Genomic DNA, 11,093 nt, shown 5'->3' with positions numbered 1-11,093 from the left:
GGCTTCTTAGTAATTTTTGATCCAAGAACCCCACCCTCTTCCTTGGCTATAAGTTCTGTTGTCCTTGTGTTTGCAGTTGACCCAATCTCTCTTTCCCACTGCAAAACACCATTGTAGTTGTCCCTTCAGCTACCTGAATAAAGTCTGCCATATCATTTTAACAAGTGTCAAATAATTTTATCTTTAACACTATCTTGGAACAAACATCAAGTGTAGGGAAAGACAACTGTCTTTCATATACCCACCCATATAGAAACTTTTTTGCATAGAAACTATTGCACAGAAAGGCGGTGAGGCAGAACTTTCTCATGTTTCCTTTCAAAACGTACAAAATCACAAAACTTACTTAAAAAGAATCTTACCTTCAAACACAGCACTAGTCTTATTTTGTTTGTTTATAAGATTCTATATAAAATAAAGAGCAAAGAATGGACAAAGTGGGCCATAGTTAACATAAGCTGATTGTACTTTTTGACTTGGTATTTGGTATTGGCAATTAAAGGTCCAATAAATTCAATTTCTGAATGTCATCATGTATTTGCTGACAGTGGGTGTCATCTGATTAGTTAATCCTCTGGTAATTATTGGATATCCAGGTTTGGTTAACATTCACCGTAGAGTTCAAGAAATTACTTCTGAGAGTTTCTTTACAAATATTGAAAAATATACTAGGAAGTTTCTGAATACTTGAGAGGCAATAGTAGGAGTGGAAAAAAATCTAAGTTGAATAAATAAAATTTCATGTTCTTTTTTCTGTTTGCCATTATGAAGAAAGAGGCAGTCAACAATGCTAAATCATTTTGTACCTAAAAACTTCTTTCTCATGGTTAGGGAGTGAACTGTGCTCCTCTCCCCTCTCCATCATGAGTTGAAGCACTAATGGTCATGTAATTGTGGAGATAGGGCCTTTAGAAGGTAATTAAAATTAGGTGAAGTCATAAGGGCAAGGCCTTAATTCAATAGGACTGGTACCTTATAAGAAGAGGAAAGATGACAGAATTTGCTCTCTTTCTCTCTGAATGCAGAGGGAAAGGACATATGAAGATCCAGAGAGGATGTACTATCTACAAACTAGGAAGAGGCCTCACCAGAAATAACACAGGTGGCACGTGGCACCTTGCTCTTAGACTTCTAGTCATCAGAAGAATGAGAAAAAAACATTTCTGGTTGTTAAAGCCATCCAGTCTGTGGTATTTTATTATGGCATCCAAGCAGAATAAGGGAAAGTTTAAAGCATCCTTCAATCTTATCATTAGAATTGGTCCCAATTTCTATTGAGCAATGAGTGAAAGAAATATATCAATTTATCTTTGTATTTTAAGTAATTCCTAGTACCTGGCTGCAAGTAATCTACATCCTGACAAAATTCAGCCTAACAATACAGAAACTTATGCTCTCACTGGTTTAGGTTTCTTGGTTTAGGTTTCATCCTCAGTAAGCAAGATCACAGTAACAATATCTGACGTGACATCCTGACCTGACAATGTCCTTAGGGACATATAATACCTCTTGTTCATCTTTATTGGGAGGGAAGAATTGGTGTTTTCTTCCAGAAACCTCCAGCACATTTCCTCTAGCATCTCATTGTCTACAAATGATCCATAAGCCCCTGACAAGGGGTATACATAACCCATCATAATAGTTCTGTGCTCCTTGTCATGTGGATCAATTGTAGCCAATGAGATGCTAAAGGAATATGAGTATCCTCATTTCCCAAAGGGGATCTTTTGAGTTTCTATGTAAGTTTAGTTTTCATGACCAAAAATTCTACCTGGAAAAGAGAAGGGATCTAAAAACAAAAGAATATAGACAGAAGGAACATTCCAAAGATATGACCTACTTGTTGTCATATGTAAAAGCATAAATGAAGGAAAGAGAGTAGAACTGAAGAGGTAAAGAAACATAAATGGCTCCAGATCAGGAAAGGGAAAAACAAGGTATAAATTGAAATGCTGATTATGAAATCCTATGAGATAGTACTTGTCAGTATTCATTGAGAATCATTGGTGTGTGTTTTTCCACTGTTCATCCAAAACAAGTTAAAAGCCAGATGCTGATTTTGAATTAAAAAGAAATGCATTTAAAAGTATGTATGTCTACTTGGAAAACAAGTAATTCAAACAAATAATGGATACATTCCATATATATTCCTAAACACAATCATGATGCAAATGAGTGCAAGCTATGAAGAGCTAGTATGTTATAGTAAACAAAATGTGGAATTTGCAGCTAGTCAATCATAGGTTTCAGGCCAAAGGGTGACCCAACCTGAGATCTCCTTAAGCCTCAGTTTCTCATCTGTAAAATGGGAGTAGGGTATTAATTGTTAATACCTTCTAAGATTTTTCTAAGAATTAATGAGAGAATGCATACAAAGAACTGGGAATAGAGTCTGGAGCATAACTGGTTCTACAGCAAATAAATGTTATTTATTACTATTGATTCTACAAAACTATAATTGAGATGGAAGTGGCAGGGTGAGACAAAGTAGGTTAATTTTAGGAGAAAAATTATAGTAATAATCATCATTCTTTGCTGTTATCTCTCATAACCAATGGAGTGTGTGTGTGTGTGTGTGTGTGTGTACTTGCATGTGTATATACTTTTTTATTGTTGTTCATCTTAGAGATCCACTTTTATTGAGGAAAATGAGACTCCCCAAATTCAATGAAATCATACAAATTTAGATTTTTTTTCTGCCAAAGAGAAGATTAAAATCAGATCTTCTGACTTTAAATCTGATGTTCTCTCTACTAATTCTACAGAGTAAGAATTTTTAGTCATCTCTGAATGATTCCTTGTTTACTGTTTAAAATAAGTGGGCCTGGAATTGTTCAATCACCGATCTGGAAAGACATCACAAAAAATATGTTTATTTTGGGAGATCTGTTCCCAAACACTTTGGGACATTAATCTTACATATATGTGGAAACAGAGAGTATTTAGTCACTCTATTCCATTATGTATTTGTCCCTAAAATGAAGTTATACTTTGTACTGGTGTTTTGTTTGTTTTCTAAAGGTTAGCTATCAATAGATGATTTGTAATGTCTCTGAATATGTTCCCAACTCACTGGTTATGGCATCTGAAATTTCACCATTGGAATACACGTTATCATTACAAACTCCTTGTTATACTGTGCTGGGAAGGGAAGAAGAATTTTAACATACTTAATACCCGTTGTTCTCATCAGTTTTCTGTTCTAATGGACCCCATGGAGAGTGCAAAAAGATACAAAAGGAGAGCTGAATTGGAATGCAAAGTGTAAAATAATTCCAAAGCATGGGGAAGCACAGAGAGAGAGAGCTGGCACTTCCTGCCACCTCCAGGAAGTGTGGGCAGCCAGGAGCATGCAGAGAGATGAGCACAAATGCAGGGAAAAGGAACAGAGAGGGTGGGATGCCAGAAGTCAGTGAACCTACTTTGAACTATTTAGTCCTAGAGTTATTCCTAAAAATGACTTAGAATTCTATTTTGTTTTTAATTATGACTTTCTCTAGTTTTGAAATAAGCAAAGATGTAAAACAACTAAAAGGCCAAGGTAAGGCATGTTCGTTTCTAAATCACCCAACACACCTAACTCGTTGCATGTTCAGTCTTACATAATTTCTCAGCATATATTGTTGGCACTTGATAAATATTTACTGAATGAATCCTTACAAGATTCTGCCCCAGTCCCCATACTTTAGAAGTGATTCAGTATTGGAGGCATGGTAATGTTAATGCTTGATGTAGCCTTTCAACAAAACAATAGCCAGGTTTTGTAAGATTCTAGTGTTGTCTGATAGAAACTCTGTCTTGATGAAAATGTTTTTAAATCTGTTATGATGAAAATAGCAACCACTAGTCACATATGTATATTGAAAAGGTACTAGACAGACTAAGGAACTGAATTTTAAATTCATTTCATTTAAATGAAAGTAGACACATATAGCTAGTCACTACCTACTGTATTGAACAGTGCAGGTCTAAAGGTTTTGTTAAATGGATTCTGTTCCTCTTACTTTTAATTCTATTTTTTATTAATATCATCAATTATTATATATAAGTTCCTTTCAGTTTGTGTTTTTTCTTTTTAAAAATAGAAATAACATGTTTTATCTATGATAACTGTAAAGACTAGCACAGCAAACTAAATTGGCTTGCACAACAGCATGGGGGGGATTTATGTGTCATTATTTTGAAGACTTGTAATATGTGGTCTATTTCCAGTTTCAGCTATTGACATAAATGCAGTGAGTCTGTGTAGCTGAAATGGTGAAGCAGGACTAACTTGGGCACTGACAGGCTGGCCTTTTAAGCCAATCTTTCTTTTGATTACCTCCTCCCTCCTCAGGAATCTGGCACCTTCCGGCTGCCTCCTGGGTCTGCAGGGTGCCTCTAAAGTCCTTTCCCATAGCCCTCAATCTCCTAGCTTCCGAAAGCCCTCGCCTCACTTCCAAGAAAATGTAGGCACGCAAAGTAAGGGGGAAGGGAGGAGTTGAGAACTAATATTAAGTACCTACTGTGTGCTTCCTAGACACTTTATACTACGCTCAGAAAAAATGTGTTGCAGTCATGAGTGAATGCTATCTCCTTGTCAAATAAATGGAATACAACAAGTTTTTAAAAAATGGATAAATATATATTCCCATGTCACAGATGAGGGTGCAGAAACAGAGCAGTTATATGAATTCCTCAAGACTAACCACACAAAATGCTCCTACCACTTAATCTTTTTCTCTCCTCACTGTTTCAAACCCTTGCTTTGTTGCCTGTGTCCTAAGGGTTTTGCTCTTTACCTTTCAGAGATTCACTAGAAAAACTGGCCAATAGATTTACACGTACGGATGTAAATGAATTGATATAACACCCCTCCAGCTCCTCTCCCCTTTCCAGGGGTCTTCAAATTTTAATGCCAATCTTTTAGGGGTAGTGTCAATTTACAGAAATGGCTCCCTCAGAATTATATGCTGTTCAGAGAAGCATTTTGGTACTTCAATGGCATTAAATTTTTTCACAGCTTCCATAAAAGCGACGCATTAATTTATAAATTGAACTTCAATAGGGTTCGCGTTTATCTAAATCTGTATTGTTAGGAGGAGTAAACGACTGATTGGTGTACTAGCCCCTATCGCTATGGATGACTAGTAAAACGCATTAAAAATTGGCTCCTCCCCCATCTCGTCCTCCCACCCCTCAGAACCTTCTATGCTTCAGAGTATGGTCTAAAGATGTAGGAGCATTTGGCAAGGGTTTAAGAATTAAAATACGACGCTGTGATTTTCAACACAAAGACCACAAACAGCGCTAGAGCACAAGAAGTATTTAAAACATATCACATCCAGAAGTTGGAGGAGTATAAAGTACAAGTCGTCCAGTTCAGTCTGCAGAGACGGTTCAGGCTTCCTCCCTGCAAAAACCCGGCAAGCGTCAGGTCGCGACGAATTTCAGCTGCAGAAGAGGAAGAGCATCACCTGCAGTCCGAGCCGTGGGAAACGCTGCCGGAGCCGGTTTGTCAGCCCCAGAGGTGCGCGCAGAGGGCCGGGGGCCGCTCAGGTGCTGAGTGAGAGGAACGCGAGCGCTCGGCGGAGTCTGAGACTCGGCAGGGTGGAGAAGTGCAGACATTTCACCGAGGGGACGACTGCGACCACAGAGACGGCTGCAGCAGGGGGGGCCTCGGCAGCCTCGGCGCCGGCAGCCGCAACTGCCGGGGAGGCAGACCCAGTCCGAGAACCCCTCGCTGGCTGGAGAGCTGGGGGCTAGGCGGGGCGCTGACGTCACCTCCCCTCCCCCAGTTCCTCCAAGAGGGAGGGAGTGGGGAAAAGAGGCTGCGATCCGCCGCAGCTCCCGGCCGCAACTCCTCAACTAGGCGGCTGGCTGCCTGGACATGTCCTGACAAACTTGGCTTCTCTCTGGCCCTCTCCAGCGCTCGCGCATTCTCTTTTCGCCTCCTTTTGGTGCTCAAGTTTTCCCCTGGTCGGAAGCCTCTGGAGATGCGGCCACCTGGGTCCCAGCAGCGCGGGCGGATCGCACTCTGGTTGGGGATATGCTGAAGATCCAAGAGAGGCAAAGTTGGTACTTCAAACACGGCCCTTAACAAATATCCACACCGCGTGCGAATTACCCAACTGCCAGGGAGTGCAAAGCGGAGCGTCGAGGACTGGACTAGAGTGGTGAGTCCTTTGTTTAATGCATGCCTTTTTTAAGTTTAAGGTAAATGAAATAACGTGGGGTGTTTGGCTGTAAGCGAGTAGTGGATATGTATGCATCTCGCAGTCTTTCCGCTCAGGGAACTGCACAAATCTCTGGCTGTGCAGGGATTGAGAATAAAAGATCTGTGTGTATAGCTTTTGGAACTCATAAAATACACACAGCACTGTTCAAAAGAACTTGAGAAGCAATGCCGTTTGTGCATTATTTCGAATGTAACTTATTCTAGAAATGGTGCCCTGGGAGGGCGCAACGGGGACCGCAAGATCTGCAGTGGCGCAGCGCCCTCTAGTCCGGACACCCGGCAAAGCGCACTCCTTACCGGATTCCGCGCGGAAGGCGAACTTGGATCTGCGACTGCGGAGCACTCTAGGGACTTGGACGCGATTTTGGTCGCCACAGCTTCTGCCTTCATTTGCCACCCACCCAGGCGGTAAATTTCCAAAAATCAGCTGGGGCGAACTAAATACAAAGGTAGTGCTGGAGGAAAGGTTTTTAGTTTGGGGAACTGTCCCCTTCCCCTTAATTTCCATGAGTCTCTGGGGATCGGGTCGACTCTTTATAAAGGACACATGTGGAACTTAAACCACATTTTTCTCGTATGTGAAAGTAATTAGATGTTGGCGGAAAAGTCATCTCCATTTCGTTATGTTGGGACTAAAGGATCAGTAAAACCCTGGCAGCACCAGAGTCTGTGGATCCGGTGGCTACGAAGTGCAACTTCTTTCAGGCAATTAGGTTTCACTGTGAGCCTGGCAAATAGGGATTCTCAAACAGATGTTTTAGTTCTTGTAATCCTATTATTTATTAATGAATAGTCATTTTCTCCAGGAATTCTTTTGCGCCATTCAGAAAATTCTGTGATTTTATGTTATGGAATGGTATTTTTGTACTTTTTACTATTCTTCCTTTTCCCTCCTGGTACTACCCCATGTCCTCCGTCCCCCTACCCCCTCTAACGCCTGACCTTGTTGTGTGGTGGTATTTTTCGGATAATTCAGCAAGGGGCGCAAACCGGTTGAGCTTGGATTTCAGGTCTTCCACTTTCGAGGTGTTCCATGTATGAAATTGATCTGTAACTCCAGTAGCACTTTGCGCAATTGTGGCGGTGGCCAAACAAGTCTGTGGATGGTGGTGTTTACTGAGTGTGTGAATTTGTGTGTATTCTAAATAGTGATCAGGGAATATAGTGCTACGAATCGCACACCCATTCTGTAGGCATTATTTTTTCTTGCCCGTCATAACATGCTAGACACCATTATTTTTTCAGTCATCTCACTTAAGATAGCTTATGAAGTGACATTAACTTTGAACCAAGTAAATACTCTTCTTCTAACACTAGATTCTCTCAACCATATCTGCCTCACCATTCCCCCTGCAGTCTCCATCGGTCTCGGGGAAATCAGATCTCTTGGTCCTCAGTGCGAAAATGTTCAAGCCTCAGAAACTTTCCGAGGTCATGTCCGCTCTCTCCCCTGGACTGCTTCCCAGCGCTCGCTAACGCTCTCAACGCTCTCGAGCTCACGATTTGAGCTGAGTCGCAATTACGCTAAGCCCACGTTTGGAGATCTGCGGGTGCAGGGGATGGGCTTTCAGCCCCCGGACGCGGAGACTGGGCGCTTCCCAGCCAAGAGAGTTACCAGCGTGGAGGCGTTTGGAGCCGCGCTGGGGGATTCCTTTTCTCCCTGGGGAACTTGCAGCTGTTAACTGGGTGCAGTTTGCGGAACTGTCGGGCGGAATTAAAGTCTAGGAAGGTGCACGAGGTGGCTTGGCTGCCTTTGTCCCGCAGACGCGGGAGTTGGGGGGGGGGGGGGGGGGGAGTTGGGGCTCCTTGTCGGATCCGGAAGGTTCTGGGGTCTAACTAGTCTATGCACCGAGAGGTCGCAGAGGAAATACTTCCTTTTCCTCGGACTTAGCTTAGATTTCAGGAGGAAGTAGATTCCTATCTTAACTACATTCCTTTTGAGACCTGTAGTAGTTCATTCTACCAAACAGATGCAGACCCCGAACCCAGGCATTCAAATGCAGATTCAGGAATTTCCTGAAGGTTCTAAAAAAGCTAGAGGGATGCGGAGGGGGACCCTGCCCTTATGCCTTAGCTGAGTTTATTTATTTTTTTAAAGCCAAGCTAATGTTTCCCCTTTCCTAGAAGGGAACATTCCATATTAGTTCTTTTCACCAGCATCTGCGTGCTGGCCAGAACTAACCTCGGCAATGGAGCAAGCCCAAAGGTGTTCCCCGGAGTGACCAAAATATCAGCACGGGCGCTTGCTCTTCTCCCTGCACGGAGCTGGCCTTTGTAGGGGCAGGGTCTCTTTTGACCACCGGCTGGTTGTTGTTGCCCGGGATCCGAGGGCCCTTAGTCCCGCCGCGGCAGAAAGTCAGCTAGAGTTTCAGCGCTGGAGAAACGAGCGCCGGCGCAGGGAGGCGTGGCCGCAGGCGGAGGGATATCCTCTACGCGGAGTGCGTGAGGCACCAGGCGGAGCTGGACTCCTCGAACCTGGGAGCGCAGGCGGCCAGTTGTGAGGCCGGCCCCCAGCACCATGCGGACGTGCGGACCCAGTGAGGTCCCCGGCAGACCCGCTCCCCGCTCGGGGGCGCGCTGAGGCGACGAGGTACGCGCCCCGAGAGCGCTGTTGCCACTTGGGGCCAACTTTGCAGTAAGTTTGAAAGAAGTGAAGTTTGGGAAGAGTGTGTGAGGGTGCAGCGCCACGCTGCGGCTGCGGGTGTCGGGCTGGAGCCGTCTGTGCCCGGCGGGCATGCAACTTGCTCGCTGGGGCTGGCTGTTAGGTAGGTGCCTCCTTAAGGCTGTCCAGCTCAGGAGTTTCCTCCTCCCGGTGTCCCAGAAAATCGGTAGAAAGAAAGAGCCCGGCTGGAAGGTGGTATGGATTGGAGTCCTATCTTTTTCCCTTGGCAAGTTCAGTCCTGGCGCCGGGTTCGTTGCGGCTTGGGAGGATGCGGAGGCGGAGTGGCTGGGGTGGGGGGTGGGTAATTGGCGACGTGAACGGCATGGTAATTACCGGGTCTAGTGCTGCAGCGAGCCGGCAGCGGGCCCTGAGCGCGGGGTCTGGCCCGGGAGCCATTGCTGGACATCGCGGTGGCCGAGGGTGAGCGCTGGTGACCTCATCCCGGAACACCCCGCACCGCTCCGCTTCTCCTTGCGGGTAACACTCCTGCCTGCTCCTGGCTTAATTGATCTCTTTCAGATTCTGAAACATTTACTATGTAGGTGAGATAAAAGGAAGGCCCGTCGCGGAGAATGGGATCTTTGAAATGGAGTCGCAGAGTTGTCTTAGATGTTTTGTGCCCTGTAGGAGTGCTGCCCCGAGATTTAAGTGCAACTGGTTGAATGCAGATTGAAGGTTGCTGCGCTGCGGGACTAAATCTTTGTAAAATATTTGGTTTGTCAGTTGTTTCTATGTTCTCTGGAGAAGAAACTTGTAAGATTTTCATTAAAGAGATTCTGGTTCTACAGGACTTCTTAGTAGAGGGCTTTCTTTTAGGAAGCTAACTTTCTCTTGTCTCTAAGATTTTTTTTTTTTTTAACCCACTAATCTGAATTGCAGAGCTTTGGAAACAAGGATGCAATTGTATGTAATAGGAAAATAAACTCAAATATTTTCTATGCAGTTAATTTTTGTATGTGTGTGCATGTGTTTGGACTGTGATTTAATTGACTTTCGTTAACTCCATGGTGACTGGTAGAAGAGTTTTTTTTTTTTTTTCCCATTTTCTTACAGTGACTTAAAAATCTGAAGAGGTGTATCAACCTTCAATTACTTACATTTTCCAAAAGCAGATTCCTAATGCTTCATCTATTCAGTATTGAATAGCTTAAGAATTCTTATTGTGTGTGTTGGAAATAAGCAATGGTGGCGTCCATGTCACTCTGGAAGTGTTCAGGTTATGTTATCCAACACATTCAGTTCTTACAGGTACTCAGGTACCCCAGTTATATAGGTTAATTTTGGTGTTTGTGTCTTAAGAGGACAGCTCTGATTCCACAATTAGAATTACTATCCCTTTTACCTTGTTATGTATTAGAAGGTTTATGATATAAAAATACTTAAAACATTATATAGTTTTAAAAAACAACAGCTTATTGTTATGTCAAATGGGCCCTTTAACAAGCTCAATGTAAGTTTTGATTAAAACTCTCATTCGTATACCCAGTTCTGGAAAACGTGACATCTCAGAAGAGCCAAATTCTTTGTCACTGTGGAAGGAAGTAAGACTGCTACAGGACTTAATAAAATCATTTTGGCTAGGCTTCCTGTATTTTTATTTGTATGGTTTTTTTTTGGGGGGGTGAGGTGGTGGGGTCCATGCTGGGGATCAAACTCAGAGCCTCCCACTTAAAAGGCAGGCACTTTACCACTGACCCACATCTCCAACCCCTTATTTGTATCTTTTAATTTGTCACTTAAAGTATCTATTGGGTTCTCATCATTTTAGTAGATCATTTAGATCTACATTTAAACTTGTGGTGCAAATTGAGACTTTTTTATTCCCCTGGGTCCTTGCCATTCAAGGGTATATATTTAGGCTTCTCTCTGGAGCCACTTTTGAAGTAGTAATTTTCTTCAAATTTTAAAGATCTTAAAGACTGTTTTAACTCTCAAAGTCTTGCTACACCTGTTTTCCATGTAAATTTGTCTGATTTTACATAGAATCAATAAGCCAAATCAGATTAATACAGTATTATTACATTAAATGAGATCTCAGTGGCCTAATGTGTGGCCTAAAGGATCTCCTGCTTTAATAGAAGAAGCCACAGGCTCACTGTGCATTTTAATCTTTATAAGTGGGAATTTACAGTAGGAAAGTTCTTTTGAGCAGATAATGTAGTGATGAAACCAAGTTTTGTCTTTTGGTATCAATTGTTCAATTTGCAAGTGTTG

General features: G+C 43.0%; 2 protein-coding genes across 12 annotated transcripts in view; one reads left to right on the top strand and one right to left on the bottom strand.

Moving 5' to 3' along the window:
• Nucleotides 1–5,290: 5,290 nt before the first annotated feature.
• LOC306662539 (uncharacterized protein) lies at nucleotides 5,291–8,576 on the bottom strand. 5 transcript variants are annotated; one of them, XM_079142344.1, is made up of 3 exons: nucleotides 8,400–8,576; nucleotides 6,515–7,314; nucleotides 5,291–6,031 (listed from the first exon to the last, which is right to left on the bottom strand). In XM_079142344.1, the coding sequence occupies exons 2-3, from the start codon at nucleotides 6,605–6,607 to the stop codon at nucleotides 5,609–5,611; spliced, it is 516 nt and encodes a 171-aa protein (XP_078998470.1). In that variant the 5' UTR covers nucleotides 6,608–7,314; nucleotides 8,400–8,576; the 3' UTR covers nucleotides 5,291–5,608. The 5 variants fall into 5 exon arrangements, with proteins under 5 accessions (XP_078998470.1, XP_078998471.1, XP_078998473.1 ...); XM_079142345.1 differs by having other exon boundaries at nucleotides 6,515–6,654; nucleotides 8,400–8,575; XM_079142347.1 differs by lacking the exon at nucleotides 8,400–8,576 and having other exon boundaries at nucleotides 6,515–6,672; nucleotides 7,160–8,379.
• Nucleotides 6,019–11,093, top strand: part of FAT1 (FAT atypical cadherin 1) — a 125,973-nt gene continuing 120,898 nt past the window's right edge. For 5 of the 7 annotated variants that reach the window (XR_013764143.1, XM_079142337.1, XM_079142336.1 and 2 more), the window contains exon 1: nucleotides 6,020–6,155. The gene's annotated coding sequence lies outside the window, so the exon portion shown is untranslated. Of the gene's footprint in view, nucleotides 6,156–8,719; nucleotides 8,853–11,093 lie in introns of those variants that run through there. The other 2 variants (XM_079142335.1, XM_079142334.1) reach the window with 2 other exon arrangements.

Source organism: Sciurus vulgaris, assembly GCF_902686455.1.
Source record: "Sciurus vulgaris genome assembly, chromosome: 5".
Classification (NCBI taxonomy): Eukaryota; Metazoa; Chordata; class Mammalia; order Rodentia; family Sciuridae; genus Sciurus; species Sciurus vulgaris.
Note: the sequence above shows the minus strand (reverse complement) of the source record. Positions and strands in the feature narration are given on the sequence as shown.